This window comes from Venustampulla echinocandica (assembly GCF_003357145.1).
Source record: "Venustampulla echinocandica strain BP 5553 chromosome Unknown scaffold_5, whole genome shotgun sequence".
Taxonomy (NCBI): Eukaryota; Fungi; Ascomycota; class Leotiomycetes; order Helotiales; family Pleuroascaceae; genus Venustampulla; species Venustampulla echinocandica.
Genome location: NW_022474210.1, coordinates 1,157,672 through 1,180,120, shown reverse-complemented (window position 1 = coordinate 1,180,120; position 22,449 = coordinate 1,157,672). Strand labels below are relative to the sequence as shown.

Genomic DNA, 22,449 nt, shown 5'->3' with positions numbered 1-22,449 from the left:
CCTGCTGCTCGGGGCGGTATAGTCATACTGTTGCGGATAAAGGGGTTCAATCCGGTTGTGGCTGAGGGCATCCAGCGGGCGGTGGTGATGGAGACCGCGAAGCAAATGGTCAATGATTGTAATGATACAAATTACGAGGTGCAGTCCGTATGTGGCATAATTAGCGCCAAAGGGGGGCCGTTTCTGGTGTTGGCAGCGGCGCATTACATTACATACATGCCTCCAGGAGTCTAGGAGTCCAGGCACTTCATTTGTGTTGACGGGGTTTCGCGGCGCAGTGTCCCAGAGCCAGGCGCAAGATGATCCTTCAAGGTTTTACCCACTTCGCCAGCGTTGGCAGCAATGGATACACCTCCATAATCCAAGCCAATAGGTATGTAACCTAAGGTCCATATAGACACCTAGACACTTTAAGGTATGCGGTTAGAGAGAAGGTCCATTATTGCCTCCGGACTCTATTATTGCGATGATGTCGCCTGTTAGTTTTTGACGCTGCGGTTCGATCCGTCGGTCTCTCCCTTTTGTGTGGGCATAACCTTCAAGTTGACGTGCATCGGTTGAAGATCTTGATCCAATATATACCCACAATTCCAACTCTTATTTTCTATAGAAGTGGGCCAATTCAAGGATGGTGATGCTTAATAGAAGGTATTGGTTTGTACTTTCTTGATAGACTCTGCATTTTCAGACTTTATCTCCTCGCTCGCTGATCTGGCTTCCTTTCGTGTCTGTATCCCCAATGCCACCCGTGACAACTCCCAGACGAATGGAAGAAGAAAAGGAACTTGTGTGAGAAGATATATTTATACATGTTATAACAAAATGAACGCCAGTTTCCCAGTTCGATGACAGCTTGACGTAACAGAACTTATATCCCAGCAAAATAACCGAAAACAGGTCCGCCCCTTGACGCCATGCCATGTATTCTCTATTGTACCCAACTCTAATAATATCCCAATATATCGCCGACCGAAAGAAAAGGTTCGTCAAGTATCCTTAAAGGGTTCCTTACTGCAAAGTTTGGACTCCGGGCACCACTCAGTCAATTTCTCCATCTGGTCATTATTCCACCTGTGCACCTCCTGTACACCCAGCGGATGTGGGTAATCAATCGACTCCACGCTGAACGTCCTCGCAACCCCTACGGTGGGTAGATTGATAGCACCTTCGGTCTCGGGATCAATCCCTTCCGCTTCTTGTTGCTCTTGGATCTCTTTAAATCTGTCATCCCACGGAATTAGCACACATCCTGGGTTTGGCGGGGTACATTGAGTGACAAACCTATTATAATACCACTGATCCTCGAATTTATCCCTGTGGTTCTTATGCCAACTCGACTCTTCCAAGACTCGCAGAATACTACTTCTCTTCCTCAAGCTCAACCCCCCATTATAAGCCTTCGGTTTGGCCGCCCCAATCAGCGCCCCCACGAAATCATACTGGAAGTAATCATCCACGCTTCGTGCCGCATTCGCACAGAGCATGCTGTCGCTCTGGAAAAAGAGAATGTGTTCAGCGGGCGCCAGACTCTCCCACAGCCATGTCCCCGTCATCAACTCGCTCATGGCCGCCGCATTTGGGAGAAATACGCTTTGTGGCAATGTTCGGATTTGGATGGCCCCGGTCTTTAAATATCCGCCAAGCGCAGAGGAGGTGGAAAATTGACCGATGCCCTCGACGGAGGTATATATCAGGATGGGCCAGCTGGGACCCAGCACGCTGCCAAAATGCAAAAGGAGGGGGACGAGGTTCGCGCGGAAGGTTGTCTCGACAATCACGGCTACTTTGTTGCCAATGGTCCCATTGAAGGGATCGCTAGTAAGGGCGTTGTTCACCGGTCTTGACTTCCAGTTCTTTTCGGGGGCCACTTTAATGACCGGTATTGACGGAGGCTTCGAAGGGTTTGAAGGTTGTTGGGTTAATGGAGATTGCTCGGAATATGAGGAAACGATTGAGTATTTGGGATGGGAGAGCTTGAAAACCCAAAGCACAACCAGAAGGGCAAAGGCCGCGAGGAGTATATGCCTCGACTTCCGGCGTCGCTCTTCGATGGAACTGCCCACTGTCATGGTCACCGCCATACCAGCGACGTACAGCTGATGGCGAAAGCCGCGCTCGACCGCGCTGGTGTTGATGTCCGCAAAACGTCAGGAATGCAGCTTTCACCCTGTAACCAACCCAACATATCCCCGCGATCTAAGAACCAAGGGAGGTAGCAAAACTCGACTACCCTAAAGGCTTTCTTCGTTCGAGGTTGTGATGCTCCAAAACGTCTGTTAACTTAACAGATTTGAGTTCGTTCTTGTTGTTGCTGGACGGGGCTGGCCAACGGTCAAAAGCCACCAAATCGATAGCCACGGAATGCTGCTGAGGGCCAGGGCGTAGATAAGAAATTGGGATAGGCCAGCGGGAAAAAGATCGCTCCCAACTAGGGAGAAATGTCTCGGACGATAACGAAGCCTTACCGCTCAGCTAGCCCAGCTGCGCCCTGGTCAATAAACTGCAAGGAAACCGAGAAAGAAACGGAAATGATGATTTGCGTCTGAATACGGGCATATTCAAGCAACCTACGAGTAGGTTGCTGCTTATGACCCTGACCTCCCTTGGGGTACGGAGACGTGCTAAGCTTATAGGATTATATTATAAAGTCCCCCTTATAACAACCTTATAGAAAGTAGTTTCGTATATTAAGCTGGTGGAACGCACCGCCACCGCCCACTTGTCCTGTTGAGTCTGTAACGGCCAGTTGTTCTGATCTCAACCCCGGTGCTAAATCCACCAACCAAGTAGTATCCTCCTTCCCAAAATCCTAAATCGAACCGAGTAACTCCACTTCTCGCTCTTCCTCCATGATACTGACCGAAAGTCGAAAGGCTGTCTTTAGGCTGCAGCTGCATGGGATCTTCCGCGCCGGTGGTTGTCCTGGGAGTTGTAGAGAGCTAGTCCTAACAGCTCCGTCCCGTTGTCCCTCCGCCTTCTCGTATTGGCCCCACCACATTCGCTCTCTTGCTCATAGGGTTGTAGGTTGTCGAAAGAGGGGTTCTTGTTCGAAAGGTGTTCGTCATTGGTTCATGAAATCTCTGTTTTGTATCGCAGCTATACCTGTAGGCTGTAGGAGTTGAGGTACGGCCTGAGCTTAGCTGTAACAGCAGGCAAGGCCTATAGCTAGCCACCTCAGCGACCCGTTCTCTGTTCAGCTCAGACGAATACTAATTGGAAGTATCGCCAGTTCGTAGCCAGCGCCCGGTACAGGCACAGAGATCCGTCTTCGCCGGCCGGACGAAAAGGAAAGAAAAGGACCTGGACGAAGGACTCTATTCGTACTGTACTTATCGCGCAAGCCCATGTTTGGACGATACGTAAAACGGGCTACGTCGAGACTCCCGCCACATAATATCACAGCCCTCCGTAACTGGAGACTGGGCAAAGTCCGACAGCAACCTCTCGGTGCATTTCATACACTACGTACTTATAAGATTTCGTCATGTACGACGTGTCTACTACCTAGGTACATAGTCGAGGTATGCCTATAGCAGTGATCATGTTCTTTATTACTCTGTAGACACCTTAACTACGAAGTAGGCACCCATTATTGTGGTATGTGTGCCCACTGCCCAAAGCCATCTCGGACAAAGCTTGTTTCTAGCCGCTGTTACTCAACATTCCCCTTTATTAGTAACAACCTATTCATGTGTTGGGGCGTAGTCGGGGTGTCCTAGCTAGGAAAGCCAAGGCATGCACTTATTACTTCGTTCAAGCGCCGGGACAGTAATTGGTAGCCCGCGCAATCCATTGCTGTTTGAGACTGGATCTGCCGGAGAACCGTCGACTATGGGATGGAATGGAATCCTTGATATACGGCGCGGTGCCTGGGCGTGTACGCCGTACTTACGTACAAGACACTGAATATAGAGATCGAAGGATCTTGTTTGATAAGTTCCTTTCATATACGCCGCACAAGTCCATAATTATTATTATTAGCCCCTACGGAGCAAGAATCTCCCCCACCAGCGCTCCTTCGTACCCACCGACCCATTTTCAACTCACTCGTAAGTATTGGAATGGTCGGCTGAAAAGCACGCAACAGCCAATCTTGCGGGCTCTAGTCCGATCGCCCAACCAGCTCCTGCCACCGGGCTGCTTCCCTGCGCCTGCTCCCACCCGGCGATCCCCAATCCGTTCCAACAGACCATTTACGGAGTGCTGCTTATGAGATTAATTTGGCTTCCTCGCACCCCTATGGGCCCTATCGTCCTCAACATTAACATGGCCAGGGCGAAGGGGCTGTAACTTGCAAGGGAGCACAGGGCGGCATCATTCTTTTCTCAGACAGCCCTGCCCTACGTAAATTCCTGTAGTATCGATAAATCGTGATTCTGCCTTTAAGGGGTGCAAGGTAAAAATATAAGCTTGTTTTACCCTGGTGCAGAATGCATCCCTCTGTGGGCCTGTCCTCGACTCCTGGGACGTACTCCGTAATGTAATAATATGTAATATGTAAAGTAGATGATGTGGGTTTATCTGATACTTCGCCGCGCGAACTGCAGCAATAGCCTGTGGCGTAGTCTAGATCGGCGTCACTAATTTCGACCTTGAAGGATTATTCACGTACGTCGTGCCCCCCTACGAAATGCCCATTCAACTTTGTACTTCGTGATTTGTAGTGAGTGGTGTTATATCTTGGGCAGTTTGGTGATTCGGTGTCATCAACATCCCACTTCTTGGGATTATAGATTACAGACTAGCACTGCACTGCACTGCACCGCACCCTGATGTCCATCAACAGCCGCTCTTCTCTAGGAGATTTCTTAAACAAGCATTTTCAAAAACGTAACCAACCATGGCACGCTATTTTTAGGCCCGGATCTACATTTACCATTTTACCTACTTCGTACTTGACTACTCCGAATCCGGCTGCGCGGACCTGGGCGGGTGCGGCGTAATACCGAGTACGAGACTTTTGTTGCTGGCTGGCTGCATCTGCATGGCAGAGACCGTTTCGTGTGCGAAAGTAATGCGTACGCGCAATACCTACCCGTATCTCACATCCAAACCTCCGCAGTGACACTGTGGCATGTCGGCTCTCTTTTCACCGCGGCACTAGAATATACCGCATCGTCTCGATACCTTGAGTTGAGGCATCTAGATCGACTGCTATCCAAAGCTGTTGGAGACCTCGATAGGTCATCGGCGCCAAGATGGTCTCAGCAGCGAGCGATATGACGCTCGACGATGCCTGGGAGCAAGTCAGGAGCGGTACAGCGGTAGGATGGACAAAGGCTTCATCAATAGCACAGTCAGGCTGGTCGAAGACAACGAAACGAGTGCGCATAGCGAGCGCTGTAGTATTATTCTGGTACAATAAATACTCCATGGTCGCTTTCAATTCCTCAGACTAACAATTCTTCCGCAACTTCCAGCATCCTATCCATCGCCCTCATCCCCCGCTCAATACCAGAAAACTCCCTCCCAGCAATCCCAAAATTCACCCTCGACTATGGCGGTCCCGCAGCGTCCCCCTACAATATCTCCAAAGTCGCCCTCCTCATCGAGAACCGCCCGAACCCCATCCTCGCTCCGCTCATGTTGCATTTCATGACTGTCGTGCCCCCCGACTGGCGCTTCCGCTTCATGGGCAGCATTGAGAGCGTCGCGCTCGTAAATTCCAGCCGCGCAGTGCGGGATCAAGTCGCGGCGGGGAAGCTTGATCTAACCTATATCCCGGCGAACATGACGACGGGAAGCCAGGAGGAAATCAGCCGTTTCTTGACAACGTTATGGCTCTACGAGACGGTTCTGCAGCCTGCGGAATGGCTGCTGGTTTTCCAGACAGATAGCGTCCTGTGTGCGAATAGCAGACAGTCGCTCAACAATTACCTGGAATACGACTGGGTTGGCGCGCCGTGGAATCCAGATGGCAGGTTTGGAGGCAATGGCGGGCTTAGTTTGCGGAGGGTTAGCAAAATTGTCGATGTGCTACGGAATCAAGAGCGGTTCCCCAACTCGGAACCCGAGGACGTCTGGCTTACGGATCGATTGGGACATCGACCGGGTGCCAAACTCGCAAACGGCACAGTTTCCTTGGTGTTCTCGGGGGAAATGTTCAGTGGGAAGGAAGTCCAGGTTGGGGGGAAGAAGGGTGGGAAGAAGGATCCTCTGAAGGCGGGGGAGCTGATCAAGGGCATCGACGACTGGAGAGAGGGGTTTTATGAGCCCATGGGTTATCATACTGGTGGCAGTGGCTCTACGCTACACTCTGGGATCTGGGGTACGCCTGAGATGCGCAAGCATATCTGGTCGTACTGCCCCGAAGTCAAGATGACGCTCAAGATGGACGCCGCCAAGTACGTCCCTGGCGATTGCGCCTCATCCTGGAAACGCTCCATGGACGTGATGGGCTTAGGTGAGGACACGCCGGAGACAGAAATCATCGACGGTGTCGAGTATCCGATATTACCAGGCGGCCTAGTGCCTTGGTAACACCCTCACCATTCCTCACGACAGACACAAACACACATCCCCCCAAAACAACCATGTAGGCGATATATAATCTTCTGGGATAAAGAAGGCGGGCAGGCGTTCCGGGATCAGATAAGCGTTATAAAGGGTTATTTTTCGTCATTCATGTACTGTACTACATAAAAGATATCTGCAGCATCTGACACTGTTTCTGCCCACTTTTTCGCAAGGCGTTGGAATGGATCGCTGAGACATGTCTAGATACATATGGGGCCGTTGAATATTCAACATGGGTGCCGAGGAAACAATAGCCTAGAATATATCAGAAATGGAATATTGAGTATAAATATGTGCAATATGAAGTGAGGGGTGCTATTTATATCTACAAAGTCTATATCAAAAGCCTTCTATTTAACGTTTCAATATAAGATTTCAATATAAGACCAGTGGCTATTTTTGTCATTGAGCTTCCTTGTTGAAACGACGCAAGGACCCGAACAAAGACAGAGAGCACGCAAGACCAATGATTCATTTATTCATGTTTCTGGAATTTAGAAATTTCAATGTTCTATCGCTTCTCTATCCTATCTTGGAAGTCTACAGATATCCCAACCGCTCTCTCGCCCAAACTCAAGGTATGTAATTTGCCCTTGCATGCAAACCCCCACGCGCTTCAGATGCAACACAATACACGCAGAACGAGGCTCAGAACGCCGATCACCGCTTTCCCATGAAATCAAAGGGATTTAAGTATGAGTACAAGAATGGAAGGAATGAAGATGTAGCGCATATAGCGCGATATGATCCAGGGGTTTGCTGAAACCTGGCCGCCCAGGATGGGGGGGTCGAAAAAGATAGGGATTATTATTTTCCTTGCTGGGCTTTGTGCTTCAGCATCACTACCGAGTATCTGTGAGGGAGTGCTGGGTCAGCGAGAGATCTTTCTTGGCTATGGAGGGGGCGGCGCGGCCGGGTTGCGTATGCCAGTTTCAAGATGGCTTCTCCGGGAGAGGTCAAGGGGTAAAATGGCAGAACAAAATTAAATAATGCTTACATGATTATTCCTCCTACGGCGATCAGGACGCCGATTATGGATTTATCCCCAACCGCGCGACCTGACGTGATCCAGCCAAGAGCCACAATGGAACACGTCTTTACGTGGCCGACGACCGTGCTAGATACAGGGCCGGTTTGTGCGATGATGAAGAATTGGGACATGTTGATTATGCAGGCAAAAAACCCGGACTAAATTTGGTAGTAAATGTTAGCTAGTGCGCATACCTATGTAGCATTGCATATACGAAGTTGCGGAGTTTGGGTTGGCTGCACGAGGGGCGGTTGAACTCACCATGAGAATCATCAACCATCTGTTGACAGGAACCTCGGTCCATGTTGGGAAGGTATCCACGAATGGAATGACATATAACAGCATGAAAGCTGCCAATGGGGCCTGGTTGAATAGAAGCTGCATGCTGTTCATTTGCAGTTTCTTGTGGTAGCTAGCAATCCAGACGGTGTAGAGGGAGCTTGCAAATATGCCGGTAAAGGCAAAAATGACGCCCAGCGTGCTGGTGGTCTTAATATTTGTATCTGCGCTGGGCAGCGAGTCATAATAGGAAACCATCCCCACTCCGAAGCAAGCAGGAACCAATGCGTAGATGGCATTTCTGGGCAGTGTCGATCTGTATAGAACGAAATTCATGAGCGCAACGGTCGGCGTAAGTAGGATACGCGCTACTTGGTAGAAAGTGACGGTGGAAAAGGCGAGGGACAAATTCGGCAGGATGACATTCAGCGCCATTGCAACAGCCAGAGGCATAATCTCCTTGATCGCTACTCTCCGCGGTGTGAACATGGCAAACCGAGGTCGAGAAAGTGTAAATAGCGTGAGCCATGTTACGAAGAAGTGGAAGGCCGCAAAGGTCAATTGGGCGAGTTTTAAGGAAGGGTCTGAGAAGATCGCTTTATTCGTGAAGACCTGGATGTAACCCATTAGCATATCTTGTCTTGCGGATTGAACGGCAGATCTCCTCTCTAACTCACAATTCCAATGGTAGCTAACGTGTTGACCACCATCCATATGACTGCTGACCTCGTCGAATTGTCCTTCTTGACCAGCACGGGCTTCTCGACATCCCCAGGTAGCAGTTCCGCCATTTCCACATCGTCGCCCGCTTCGTGCTCTTTGGCACGGGTTAAGCTGTCAAAGCTCCCGCCATGCTTCTCATTCACGTCTACATCGTCCGCCTCGGTGGTTGAGGACCCGATCGAGGGGTTGCGGACTGGCTGACGGTCTGCCATTATTTTTTGTTTCCCCGGTACCACCACGGTGGTTGTGACGGGAAAGTTTTGGTGGCACGGAAGGACAGGAGAGCACCGAGCGCACAGCGTATGCGAAGCGATATGCAGAATATCTAGAGGATGTAAAAGGCGACGAGGAAAACCAGCGACAGCGTGAGCCTCTTTTGGTGGAGATGGTGGTGGTGTTGTAGCGCCAAATGCTGGCTGCGCCAAAGAATGCTGAAGGGATATCGGTCCCTTGGAAATGGGTGGAGGGTACCAACTATGAACCACGAACTACGAACAACGAACAAGAATCTCAGATACATGGATGGTACAAGTACTTGGGTAGGTTTAGGGGGCTTTATTGGGTGGACGGCGCTGGCTGAGCCCATCCGTCGACTTCTATTGGTGCTCCCTTATCGAATCCTCTGTAATTACAGGTATGCACCTTGGGTTATCTTGGTAATAATTCGGATTGGGCGTACTATGCACTATACAGGACGAGCAGCAAGCGTAAAGTCAAAATGCCTAGGGGCACTGTACTCGTACAGTACCAAGCAGCGCGACTATCTACTAATCGGGCCTCCGAAGTGAGCGACGGTGTTCTTTGTCGTGGACTACTTCGTTCGTAGCAGCACGTAGGGCGTCGTCGGCCTCCGCTAGTTCCATCCTTGGTACGGGCGAACAGGCCTGTGTTTCACGACTACGTACTGTGCATGTACTGTGCTGGCGCTGTCACTTTATTTTTAACTTGGCTTATTAACTTAACTTAGGTATTATTATTCCATGCTCAGCCGCTGAGCCTGGTGGACGTACGTGGGGTTACCACTTTTTACGCGCCTCAAAGTTCACCCAGGCCAACGCCGTGCGAAGCGCTATTGATAATTAAGTTTGGCTTTGCCCGTTTCTATACGGGCAGTAGAATACCTGGTACCTACATAGGTATATTTACGGGATAGTGAGCCATCTTTGAGATTGTCTCAGCGTTGTCAATTCCTGAGCCGACCCTAGATGATCGGAATTATCTGTGGCACATAGCCATGTGGCGGCAGAGTACGAGGGGACGGAACTGTTGGCCACCACGCTTACTTCGTATTATCTTCGTGCTGACCCGGCCCCCTCGTGTTGTGGTTCGTAGCCTCGCAGGGCTTTTATTTTTCAACAAGTTAGAATCGTGTGAAGATCGCCAAGATCTGGTCCTCGTATCCAGCTCGACGGAGTACTGTAACGAGGATGCGAATATGAGTGTACTGTACTGTACATATTACCTACAGGTACCTACGGAGTGTAGACGATGGAATTGGAATCTCTCGTCCATTGTTACGAATTTGCGAGTAAGTCAAGTTGAGCACTGGAATAGCCTTCCTGGTTCCTGGTTCCTGGTTCGTGCTACGCGGTGCGTGGTTCCAAGATGCTATGCTAATAACATTGGCGCATTCCACCAAAGTCAAAACCCATATTTACGAGCCTCGCGAGTCGCAACGACACGCAATACAATATCTGGTGCGAAGTAAACAACCTGAGCAAATATTGCGATCAACAAAACATCCCCCCTTTTCTTATCCCCCCCCTATCTCGATTTCTCGCCCTGGAGCCCCTTACTGCCCCCAGCTCCTTAGTTGCCAATCTGCCAAGCGGCTTCGGGGGCAAATCCCCTAATTTACCGCGTTTGTTAATAAAAAATCCACCGCCATTCCCCTTGCAACGTGCAGACCGCCTTTGGGATCTCCTTACTTCTCCACCCCACCTTCTCCCAAGCATCTCAACTTCGTAATCCAATTTTCAAATTCCACCCCTCGACAGAAAGGGATTCGTTTTAAAGACATCTTCATAATTCGCACCGCAGCCACCATGGGAGACAATCCATCCAACGGCGCCTCTGGTAAGTCGCCATCTCCCCTCCCCCGTGCATCGTGTAGCGCGGTAGGGCTGGATAAGTTATTGACCGTGAACCGCGTTCTTCAGGGGCCACAAACGGCGCAAACAAGTTCTTCGAGGATTTCGGTGTCTGGAAAGATGCCCCCGTCCTTACCGGGAGCACAAAGTTCGAGCCCTTGCCAGATGTCAAGAATATTATGATCACTGGAGGTGCCGGCTTCATGTAAGTTTCCGAAATCCCCCCCCCCCTTCCCCCCGCCGTCAAGAGACGAGAACAGGGCCTTCTAACGTAACCCGCGCAGTGCCTGCTGGTTGGTGCGACATTTGACGTTAACCTACCCCAATGCCTACAATATCGTGTCTTTTGACAAGCTCGACTACTGTGCGTCGCTGAACAATACCCGCGTGCTCAACGACAAGCGGAATTTCACTTTTTACCATGGCGACATTACAAACCCTTCCGAAGTCATGGACTGCCTCGAGAGACATAATATTGATACCGTCTTCCACTTTGCTGCTCAATCCCATGTCGACTTGAGCTTCGGAAACTCTTATGCTTTCACCCACACCAACGTGTACGGCACACACGTTCTCCTCGAGAGTGCCAAGAAGGTGGGCATCAAGAAGTTCATCCACATCTCCACAGATGAGGTCTATGGAGAGGTGAGAGATGATGCCGACGACCTGTTGGAGACCAGCATTTTGGCCCCTACCAACCCATACGCTGCAAGCAAGGCCGCGGCAGAGATGCTTGTCCACTCATACCAAAAATCCTTCAAGCTTCCCGTGATCATTGTGCGCAGCAACAACGTCTACGGCCCTCATCAATACCCCGAGAGTAAGTCAAGAACACAAAGAGAGTAGAAAACAGGGTTTTAACGGATATTCTAGAAATCATTCCCAAGTTCAGCTTGCTGCTACACAGACGCCAGCCAGTCGTTCTCCACGGAGATGGTACCCCAACCAGAAGATACCTCTTCGCCGGAGATGCTGCGGATGCCTTCGATACCATTCTCCACAAGGGTCAAATGGACCAAATCTACAACGTCGGATCATACGATGAGATCTCCAACTTGACACTTTGCTCGAAGCTCCTCACTTACCTGGACATCCCCCACTCCACCCAAGAAGAGCTCCACAAATGGGTCAAGCACACAATTGACCGTCCCTTCAACGACCACCGTTACGCTGTCGACGGCACCAAGCTTAGACAATTAGGCTGGGATCAAAAGACGAGCTTCGAGCAGGGAATGTCAATCACAGTGGACTGGTACAAGCGGTTCGGCGAGAAATGGTGGGGCGATATCACCAAGGTCCTCACTCCCTTCCCAACCGTTACTGGCACAGATGTTGTTGCCGGCCACGAGACCGTAGAGGACATCGACGAGGCGATGGTCGTCGACTCTAATGACCAGATGACGCTTGGCAAGAAGCGGAAGATTGACGGAGCTGGTGCGCAGGCCGTGCAATCGGTGCAGGCCTAGGCAATTTAATTGGAAATGAAACAATTGACGTGGTGCATTTATTGGGCTGTTTTACGTGGTTTCTCCGTTAATAGACTACCTACCTACTAAAATTTCTAAGTTGGGTTGTTTTCTGCATGCAAAGATATTATGGTCAAGGTTCGTCAAAATTGAATATGAAATTCAAAACTAGTTATCCAAAATTCGCTATTGCCAATACGCTGTGATTTGAGGGTATTCCTATTTTATGGACAGGAGAACAGGTTGCTCTATTTGCGATCTGCATTCCGCGCTCAACTACTTCGTAACCTTGGTGATTGATAGAACAAGAGACTATGATCAACAAACTAACAGCAAGGGGTTTTCGCTACTGTTTCCCATCCCTTCTCGCTTGCTCTTTGAACAAAATTCCTTCGACTCTGTACAAGTCACTACCAAGGTACAAGACTACCTAGGTACTTACCCGCTTCAAGTCTAGATCAAGCTTTTAATTAGCTAAATCAAAGTACACCATCCTCCCCATATCGAAAATATTTACCTGGTATTTCGTGCTCGAGACATGCAGCACATAGCCCACCGTTCTCCAGAACCACTGCCATTCCATCATCAACGCCCTACCTCCAAGCCCCTATCCATCTCCATCCCGCCCATCCTAAGCCACCTCCATACATATCCATCTGGGTAATTCCCATACGGAAAACTCCGAAAACTGAAAATCCTGCCGACAACATGCATAAAAGCACATTGCATAGGGCTGACTGGAGGGGTTTCGTTCGTCAGGTGGTGGTATTGTTTAAGCGCCGATAACATGCAGGTCACATGGCTGAGTGAATCAACTGTTCGGGTTGGATTTAGAGCGGTATGTTTTGTTTCAGGAGCACGGGCTGTGTGAATGAATATGTGGAGTGGCTATGATTAAGCCTTAGGGCGCTGGGCTGAGGTTGGTGGGGATGGTAGCTTCGACTAGAATGGCTCCTGATAGTGTGTTAAAGTAGATAATTGGTCGCCCGAGGTAAATTTGGTTTGCTGGTACCTGTGGTGTACTTTGTTCAGCTTTGATTTCAACTTTCTGAAATAGTATAACTATAATTTCCCTTCTGCCAGCTGTGATAGAAAGTTAGGCACAAATCTCAATGTTGTCGTAGTTTTTATTCTTGTATAGTCGATTGATTTGTAGCAATAGTTATAGTTGGTTGTCCAGCATTTAAACCACCGATAAACCTTAACAGTACACATACTACTAATTTAAACCCACTAATTGATACATGGCCACTACACAAAACATCCCCCTCCAGACCACGGAGTTTTCCTCAAACCCAACATAAAGCTGAAAGGGCAGTGACAGGCACTGTTTATATGAATGGTTGGATGTGAAAGATTTCAGCCTCGTGCTATATCCCGAAACCATCCACCAGTATGGTGAGATGTTGACTTGGGTTTATTTTTAGCTCTAGCTTATAGAATCATGGCGTTTTGGGTGTCGACTGTGGCTGTGGCTGGGGAGCATGATCATTCTTTGGCGTGGGGTGTTGGGATATGATTCTTGTGATAGGATGTATCGTGGTTTGAAAGTTGAATACTAGTGGTTACAGACTGTAAGGCTCAATGACATCTGAAACCTGTAAGGCTGATTTTAGGGGTTTCCATAGCTGGAGTAGTTATAGCTAGGGATTGGAATCCAGCGACAGCGGTAGATAAGGTAAGGGACCTAACTGGTATAGGCTGTATAAGGCTAGTCACATGCTCTATGTCCATTCACTGCTACCTATTCTCCCTGTATAGATCAAAATAAGGGATTTTATGTTTAAGGAAGACAAAACGCGGCCACTTGGCTAGGTGGTTTAGGTCAAATTGTCTTCTGGAGAGGATTGATAGAGAAAAACCGACAAAACCGACAAGAGATGTAGGCATTCGACATCGGGCTGAGCTCTTTCTGCTTCTAGGATATACGAGAATATTTTTATTTCATTTTCCTACCTAAGTACCTTTGTAACAGACGTTAAGGATCTTTTTGTGTCGCTTATGGTGGGCTCGGTTGTAGTTGCGGTTGTGATATAGAAGCGGACAAAGTTATCTGCCTGTATATATATTTCGGTGGGATGGCTCCAAATCCGCAGAGGGCTAGAGATAATCTAGCTTCTAAGTATTATGAGCTATGAGGTGGTGAGCTTATTTGCAATGGTTGATAATCAATATACAAGTACAAGAACGCTCTTGGCGTGGCTGGTTGATAAATATAAAGATGGGGCATATTGTTTCTTTCCCTTGAGGCGTATCTTGAGTATTTATAAAGCTAACTATTGGTTCATGAATTAACAGAGAAGCTTAAATGCATACGGAACAAATACATTGCTTAGATCGGGAAGTCATAGTCGAAAGATCTCATCGAATAATCAATGTTGAGAAAATCATCTATGTCTTGTTCTGGAAAGTCCCGTGCCCAAGTTTCCTATTATTTGTTAGCTTTTTGGGGATGGGAGGCAAGTGCGGAGAATGGGAAAGAACAGTAAACTATAGGAAGCCTACTTACCCAGCCAAAATTATCGGGATCTGCTGGATCTTCTAGCTTGTTTATGCTTGTGGGAGACGGCGTCGGTATGGTAGAAGCCACATAAGTTGAGGCTTGTCCATCGACGGAGGCCATAAAACCGCTGCTGCTGGAAGGAGAACAAGGATGCTGTGGTAGATTAAAAGAACGTGGAGTCCCTGCTTCGTTTTAGTCAATGGCCTTGCAAGCTTTTATAGTCAAGTCCAAGTATGCTCACCAATTGCCGCTGTTCCACTCGTCCCAAATGTAGCCTCCAACTTTTTGCTATCCCTGACTTCTTTATTCCCGTCACTCCTTTCTATTTTACCCAGAACAATCCTCACAGCCTCGGCAGCTTTCCGTGCCTCTCTCGAAGAATGACTCGAAAAACGCCATATCCTATACGACTCCTGTAGAGCTTTCACAATGTTGGCTCTTTGCATGTTGTCAACATCCGCGTCACAAAGGCAGTCCGGGTTCGGCGGCCCATATACTAAGTCATAATCGAGATCAAGGCAAAGGAGCGTAGTCGCAAAGAGGAAATCGTTATTAACAACACTAGAGACTCTCCACCTGCACTCATACAACTGCCCACCGGGCTGCGTCTCTTCGTGCAAGCTAGATTGATGCTTTAGTATTTGCAAAGCCGCGTCAATGCATGATTTCCGCGAGTATTTATAGTGGCAGTTCGTGCGAGCGGAGAGTAGATAGCGGCGGTGGATCATGCAGCGTGAGGAGTGGAATATGGTGTCGAGATAGATGCGTTGCATTAATTTTTCCGGTTGGTCGGTAAGAGATTGCAGTATTGAACGGAGCTGTAGACATGGTGGAAGGGAATTGTGAGATGTGTGCACAAGTCTGTCTAGCTTGATAACTTCGGCGTAAGGTGGTAGAGTGGTAGATCCACTAAGATCTGTGGCCATGGTATAGCCCTTTAAAACCTTATTCTTTGCTATAACATAGAGCATCGGTGTAAAGTCCGTCGGGGGCCTCGAAGGGGGTAGCTCCAATATATCCTCGTTAAAATCGGTGTCGAGCAGGTTTCTTGGTTCCATGGTATCCGATTGACCTTCTCGGATCATGCGGGGCAATCCCACTTGGTGGGAGTTTGCTAGATCGACTTGCACGAGGACAGCCCATAATCTTCTCTGCATTTCTGCTTGGAAGGGGGAGATTCGTGGGTCATGAGAAGGATCACGATGATAGCCCATGCGCATGGCAATGCGGAGTATCATTCCCATGAGAATCCAGGGGCCGACCTGTGTATCTTTGCACTGAATATACTCGATTGTGAAATATAGAAGGAGGGTCTGAACAGTATATGGCACGGATTTGGTATACTTGCCTAGTACGAGGCATTGTGCGACTTTCTCTCGGTAAGTTTGTAATTGATATTCATGTTCTTGAGTTGATCGTAGGGCTGGATTGACAGTTGTTGATCCGCTTGCAGCGAATTTCTGGAAGTGGACCGCTAAGCACATCATGGCGAAGAGGAGTCCAAGCCACATCACAGGTGTTCCGGGCGGGTTGTCCCAAAAGTTCTCATACTGACGGATATTAGCTACGCCCATATTTGGATACGGGATAGGGGAGACATACTTCTTTGAGGAATGTAGGACCATGTGTAGCTACTATAATTAGGGTTAGCAGTTAAACCAGAATTTAAAGTCTATAAATTCCATTTACCAGGAGACAGTTCCATCTGATTAAAATATTTTGAGAGTAATCTGTCAACAATGGGCCTTGGAGGAATTGCCGAAAGAATATCAAATTTTGTGGCATGGTTATTGCAGCCGAACAGCAATAGGGGCCCTTCAATGTCAACGTCTATTGTCTCAGGGGTTGGGACGTGTGTCTGGGAGCTCTCAGATTCGAAATAGCATTTGATCTCCGAAATCTAATAGATTTGGCATTAGCGAATGCTACATGGGAAGCTTATTGTGAAATGTAAGCTAGCACGGTATGAGTTGCTTTGTGAAGTGGCCTTGTGTATTCGATACCACATTAGATGCGGCGAACAACCATGGAAAATCGACATGGTAACCCCTTGTCGTCTTCCAATAGGTATTCAAGCTTAGCAATATAATGGAAGAGATTATAAAATAAAGATACTTACACCATCAAGGATCGCAGTCCAGTGCCCACCTTCAACGTACTTCATTCCCGAGTCTTCCAAACTTATCTTTCCAAAACTATCCGAGAATTTGGACATGGAGTCTCCCTCAAAACCATCTGCCAAAGATACTTCTTCAACAGTAGCTGCAACAAAATCCTCCCTTGGCGGAGGTGTCTCGACAACAGAATTCTCGCGGGATTCCTCAGCCTGCTTTGCTGTATTCAGCGTTGCCATGAGCGACACAACCAGATTTTCAAGCTGATTAATTTTCTTCTGGATGCTGCCACTTGATGAAGCCTGAGGTGCTTGCTGCATCTCCGCTCTGCCGTGTGCCCCAGGATGAACGTAAGTGCACGAATTCGCTAGCCCGCGTCCTGAGCAGGATCTACAGGGTTGATTGCGGTCACATTTTAATCTGTTTATGAAATATTATTAGCGCCCGGTGCAAAATAGATAAAAGGGATGGTGACTTTTTAGCTCTACATAATGTACAGGAAAACTGAATCTTCTCTCGCCGTCGAGTGGGTTTGGCCGCGGGTTTTGGAGATGCTACCGAAGATTGGGGTGCATTGGACAGGGAGGGTGAGGTTGAGGAGTTGGACATGTTGACTGTGTGTATTCAAATAATGATATGTTGGATCGTCTGAAAATAAGATACTGCCCAAAAGATGCAATTCCGCGTAACACCAGCTGGCTTCACACCTTAGCATTAGCTAGCTCGAGCATAATAGCAGGCTCAAAACCAATTAGCATGATCGAGTGTACCGAGTATGGGCAGATACAGCTTCAGTCAATTAAACAGAGGTTAGAAAGTAAGCAGAGTTGAGGAAGAGTGTGCAAAGGAACATATTATACTTCGTATGATGTCGAGGAGCGGACTATGGAAAGCCACCCCTGTATGTCCGAATGTCCACCAATCAGAAGACCCCTTGACGAAACGAATTGGTGCTACTAAGGCGATTCTTCATAGACTGTCATTATCTATAAAGGTAGTTATATAGATATCGTTATTATCATGCCCTGAAGTATACCGAAAATGGAAATACTTCGGAAATACTAGAGATTGAATCTTGTGCGCTGTTTCTCCATATGCGCCTTCCACTGCCATTGCACGGCATCATCGCCTTCACTTCCTGCCCTACCGATCCCTTTGTCTACTCTTCTTAACTTTAAAGTAAACCTCGGTCCTAGCTCTTGTAACCCGGCTCGGATACCTTCAACTCCCTCCATGGCTTTCCCATCAGTCCCAACCACGCTTTTCTCTGTCTCTCGCTTATCCCGAAATACATATCGATGTCTTCGCACGAAGATATAATCACGCTGATTGTGCAAAGTAACAACCTGTCTACCCTGTAATTCTGGCTGCGGTGGGAAGAGTGTTAAGAACAATCTGGCTGTTAATAAACCGAGAGGTGTGCGAAAGTTGTTCAATATCAGTTCTGGGTAATGGTTCGTGGGGTTTCCATGTCCCGGCAGTTTCTTGCCTTCTACCCAGTTGGCGATGGAGAAATGGCAGGTTGGCCCCGAGGGAAGATGCACGATCGTGAGACCGACCGGCTTTTTAGCATCTTCCTTCAGAAGTACTACACAAGTATAGTTGCGGTTTGCTGCAAATTTAGAGATCTCGCGGAGAGAGTATTTGTGTCCGTAGCGATGGGCGGAGCGTGGGATGTAAGTGCTGTGTGGAAAGAGGGTACAGAGGAGTCCTGCTTCGTGGTGGAGTGTGGAATTGATAGAGGTTGTGAGGAGGACTTTGGGAACTGGAAGAGGCTCGTCGGAGAAGAGGGTAGGGAATTTGAGGGCGAGGGATGAGGGCGTAAGGTCGAGGTTGGTGCTAGTTGTAGAAGGCGCAAGAGAGGGTGCATTTGAAGCTGCTCGTTGCCTTTGTCGAGACGACTTTGAGTGCTCTATATCTCCGTCCACCTCCTCGTCTGTCCCGTTTTCTGAATCTGAATCCAACATGCTGTCTAGATCCTCCTCCTGGGATTCTTCGCCATCTTCTAAAGGCTCTTGCTCTGCAGCTTCCGCTTCCTCTATCCGTCGACGCTTCAGTTGTTCCACATCGACGCTGACATTGAGCCCGTCGCCATCCACCTCATCCCAGACACGTTTCTTGTCTATCGAATGCGGTTCATTTTTTGCTAATCGCGCCCTCCTCAGTTCTGGATCTTTATCCTCTTCCCGTTTCCGTTTGAAGCGCTCATCTCGTCGAAGGCTGTCGCGGGCCTTTTTTTGCTTGACATGCAGATCTTGCCTCTTGAACTTGTTGGCGGTTTTGAATGGCAATGCAGCCTTCGAAGAGACCGGCTTGATTCTTTTGGATCCCATTGCGTTTGGTTGGGGTGTATATCAGAATTGAAGTCTTAAATTTTTATTTCGTTCCCTTGTAAGAAAAGTTCCTGGAAGAAAGAAAAGCCGACCCCGCGGTCTGCCGCCCCACACAAGGCTCTAAATTGAACCAGAAAGAGTCATTCACATTTCTTCGAACAGCTATTCAGCCGACATTCTTTTCCAGCGCATACAATCACGATCAGGTCCTTAAGACCTCAATTGCACGAGAACTGAGTGGATGCGCTCCCTCTTCAAATATCCTTGGACCGTTACTTCTATTCAAAAGTCTATACCACGACTTGCAGCTCGAGGATTCTCTGCGACTGCGCAACACAACAGATATCAACCCCCCCAATTTCGAAAACCACCAGAGTCCACCATGGCGGCCACGGCCACGACCCTGAAGGGCCAGCCCCTTGACCGACCGGTCCTCGATTCCATGCTGCGGCGGCGCATGTTCTATACCCCTTCCTTCGAAATATATGGTGGCGTCGCTGGTCTGTACGACTACGGCCCTCCTGGTTGTGCCCTCTTGACAAACATTATTGACACATGGCGCAAGCACTTCATCCTTGAGGAGGATATGCTGGAGGTGGACTGCACGGCCTTAACTCCTGCCGAGGTTCTGAAAACTAGTGGACACGTGGAGAAGTTCGCCGACTGGATGTGTAAAGACCCTAAGAATGGCGATATCATAAGGGCAGATCATTTTGTGGAGGAGATTCTGGAAGCTCGACTAAAGGGCGATAAGGAAGCGAGAGGCGTGAAGGTCGAGGAGAAAGAAGAAGACCCTAAGAAGAAAAAGAAGAAGGCCAAGGCCACAGAAGCTGTCAAGCTGGACGATGCCGTGGTGCAGGAGTATGAGGAAGTGCTAGCAAAGGTAAGGTGATAATAGCATATGAAAGTAACAACGCGCTGATTTGGGCAGATTGATAATTACAACGGCGAAGAGTTGGGCCAACTTATCAAGAAGTACGAACTCAAGAACCCCGCAACTGGCGCCGAGCCCTCTCAACCTGTGGCATTCAACCTCATGTTCCAGACTGCTATTGGCCCTAGCAGCCATGCTCCTGGTTATCTACGTCCAGAAACTGCACAAGGCCAGTTCTTGAACTTCGCAAAGCTCCTAGAGTGGAACCAACAACAAATGCCATTTGCATCTGCATCAATTGGCAAATCCTTCAGGAATGAAATCTCGCCACGTGCTGGAATTATCCGTGTCCGAGAATTTCTGATGGCTGAGATCGAACACTACGTTGACCCTCAAGGTGGCAAGAAACACGACCGTTTCCACGAGGTTAAAGACGTGGAGCTTATTCTTTTGAACCGTCACACCCAATTGGCTGGCAAAACAAATGTCGAAAAGGTTTCTATCGGCAAGGCTGTTGCTGACGGCACTGTTGATAATGAGACTCTCGGCTACTTTCTAGCCCGTATACATCTTTTCCTAGAGAAGATTGGTATTGATCAATCTAAGATTAGATTCAGACAGCACATGGCAAATGAGGCTGCTCACTACGCGAAAGACTGCTGGGACGCCGAAATGCAAACCAGCTACGGTTGGATTGAATGCGTTGGGTGCGCCGACAGAAGTGCCTATGATCTTACAGTCCATGCTAAAAAGACTGGTGCTCCACTAATGGTCCGAGAGAGATTAGATAAGCCTATTAGTATTGAGGAGTGGCAGATCGACCTCGACAAAAAGAAGTTCGGCCCCCATTTCAAGAAAGACGGCAAGACAGTCGAAGCTGCTATTGAAGCACTACCCCAAGATAAGCGCGAGGCTTTGGCTCAGGATCTCCAGTCAGCTGGCAAGATTACCGTCGATGTTGAGGGCGTTGGTAACGGCACGGTAGAGATCAGCAAAGATCTTATTACCATTGAACGAAGAACCCGGGTTGAGAATACGCGGGAATACACGCCTAATGTCATCGAGCCATCGTTTGGCCTTGGCAGAATCTTATATGCCCTGCTTGAACATAGCTATTGGACTCGTGCCAGTGATGGCGGTGATGAAGCACGCTGTGTAAGTGATTTCATGCAGATTTCAAGGGCCTTGACGCTTTACTAATAGTCGCAGGTGCTTTCATTCCCTCCTACTATTGCCCCGACCAAAATCCTGCTTGTCCCACTCTCTTCCCACGAAAGCTTTAAGCCGCTCCTCAGGCACATGTCACTCAAGCTCCGCGGTCTGGGCATCTCTAGCCGGATTGATGACTCTTCCGCTTCAATTGGCAAACGATATAGCCGAAATGACGAGCTGGGCACACCCCTTGGTATTACTGTTGACTTCCAAAGTGTTAAGGACAAGACGTTCACTCTCCGCGACCGAGATTCTACCAAACAGGTCCGGGCGGATGAGGATAAGATCATTGCGGCTATCAAGTCGCTAACTGATGGAACGAAGGTCTGGGCCGATATTGAGAAGGAATTGCCGATCTTTGAGGGCCAGGAGACAGATGTTGCTGTTCGCTAAGTGGCTGAGTCTTCAGCCATTGATGCTGATATCCACGAAATGGCTGGATTTTCAGCGATGGTTGCGGTGATGTGGTTTTATATGCCCTGTGGCAAAAGTAAAGTAAAAGTATAAACAAATACAACGCTCTGTAGAAAATTATTATTGCTTCTTTCCTCGATTTGACTGGATAATTTAATTCAATTCAATCCAATTCGCAAACCTAGCAGATAAGCCCCACATGTAGTTTGTGAACAGTGCCTACTCGTATAGGCTATTAGCGGTATTAAGAAAATCGCATTAAAATAAATACTTGGCTTTACTATTACTATAAGTTAAAGCAGGATTATCAACTAGGTGTACTCATGCATCCTTTATTTTGTATGATACTTGTAATACTATGCTATCTGACTGACTTAGTTTGTCCCTTTCGCAGACCTGTGTTTGATTATAACATTGAGATATGTTTCCTTTCCACACTGTTTATTACTTTTACAGCTGCTCCCCAGATCCCAACGCCGGGAGTCCAAGATTCTTGCTACGTGAAAATGCCGCCCGGCTACCTCGTAAAATAGGGGCTGGCGCCCATGTAGGCGTTGGCGGTTGAGTTCTGAAACCCGCCGTCGACCACACCTGAAGCCCGGGCCGGCATCTGTGACAGTGCCAGAGCGCATACTCATATCCCCTTAGACTCCTGGAGGCCGAGCCGCCTGGCCGCGAGAGGGTCGTTCCCCACTATGAAGTCCTGCTGTCAGATAGCTGTGCCATGTCGGAATTGCCTGCTGCCCCTCTATCTCCTTTGCGCGCTTCAGGTTGAATCCCACCAGTCCGGGCCTCTGCATTCCCTATCCGCCTGCTTCCTGCATGGAATACTTGGTAGCTACTGTATGTCAGTTTCCCGGCGCCCCTGAGGTGGAGATGTCTCGGAAAACCCGTC

The 22,449-nt window shown here is 48.6% G+C and overlaps 7 protein-coding genes across 7 annotated transcripts; 3 read left to right on the top strand and 4 right to left on the bottom strand.

Moving 5' to 3' along the window:
* Window positions 1-986: 986 nt before the first annotated feature.
* Window positions 987-2,069, bottom strand: BP5553_07303 (uncharacterized protein; the record flags this gene model as incomplete). The annotated part of the gene is made up of 1 exon (XM_032015926.1): window positions 987-2,069. One exon carries the CDS (start codon window positions 2,067-2,069, stop codon window positions 987-989), a length of 1,083 nt encoding a protein of 360 aa, XP_031868195.1.
* A 3,129-nt stretch (window positions 2,070-5,198) lies between these two features.
* BP5553_07302 (Uncharacterized protein) lies at window positions 5,199-6,480 on the top strand (the record flags this gene model as incomplete). The annotated part of the gene is made up of 2 exons (XM_032015925.1): window positions 5,199-5,324; window positions 5,395-6,480. The coding sequence occupies 2 exons, from the start codon at window positions 5,199-5,201 to the stop codon at window positions 6,478-6,480; spliced, it is 1,212 nt and encodes a 403-aa protein (XP_031868194.1).
* Window positions 6,481-7,509: 1,029 nt separating this feature from the next.
* On the bottom strand, window positions 7,510-8,760 carry BP5553_07301 (uncharacterized protein; the record flags this gene model as incomplete). Its single annotated transcript, XM_032015924.1, has 3 exons — window positions 7,510-7,704; window positions 7,808-8,437; window positions 8,503-8,760. The coding sequence occupies 3 exons, from the start codon at window positions 8,758-8,760 to the stop codon at window positions 7,510-7,512; spliced, it is 1,083 nt and encodes a 360-aa protein (XP_031868193.1).
* Window positions 8,761-10,593: 1,833 nt separating this feature from the next.
* Window positions 10,594-12,104, top strand: BP5553_07300 (dTDP-D-glucose 4,6-dehydratase; the record flags this gene model as incomplete). Its single annotated transcript, XM_032015923.1, has 4 exons — window positions 10,594-10,624; window positions 10,708-10,843; window positions 10,923-11,458; window positions 11,512-12,104. 4 exons carry the CDS (start codon window positions 10,594-10,596, stop codon window positions 12,102-12,104), a joined length of 1,296 nt encoding a protein of 431 aa, XP_031868192.1.
* Window positions 12,105-14,436: 2,332 nt separating this feature from the next.
* On the bottom strand, window positions 14,437-17,330 carry BP5553_07299 (uncharacterized protein; the record flags this gene model as incomplete). Its single annotated transcript, XM_032015922.1, has 7 exons — window positions 14,437-14,532; window positions 14,614-14,789; window positions 14,849-16,157; window positions 16,210-16,241; window positions 16,297-16,507; window positions 16,727-17,141; window positions 17,227-17,330. The coding sequence occupies 7 exons, from the start codon at window positions 17,328-17,330 to the stop codon at window positions 14,437-14,439; spliced, it is 2,343 nt and encodes a 780-aa protein (XP_031868191.1).
* Window positions 17,331-17,782: 452 nt separating this feature from the next.
* BP5553_07298 (Class II aaRS ABD-like protein) lies at window positions 17,783-19,054 on the bottom strand (the record flags this gene model as incomplete). The annotated part of the gene is made up of 1 exon (XM_032015921.1): window positions 17,783-19,054. The coding sequence occupies one exon, from the start codon at window positions 19,052-19,054 to the stop codon at window positions 17,783-17,785; it is 1,272 nt and encodes a 423-aa protein (XP_031868190.1).
* A 382-nt stretch (window positions 19,055-19,436) lies between these two features.
* Window positions 19,437-21,533, top strand: BP5553_07297 (Glycyl-tRNA synthetase; the record flags this gene model as incomplete). Its single annotated transcript, XM_032015920.1, has 3 exons — window positions 19,437-19,937; window positions 19,986-21,083; window positions 21,138-21,533. The coding sequence occupies 3 exons, from the start codon at window positions 19,437-19,439 to the stop codon at window positions 21,531-21,533; spliced, it is 1,995 nt and encodes a 664-aa protein (XP_031868189.1).
* Window positions 21,534-22,449: the final 916 nt, after the last annotated feature.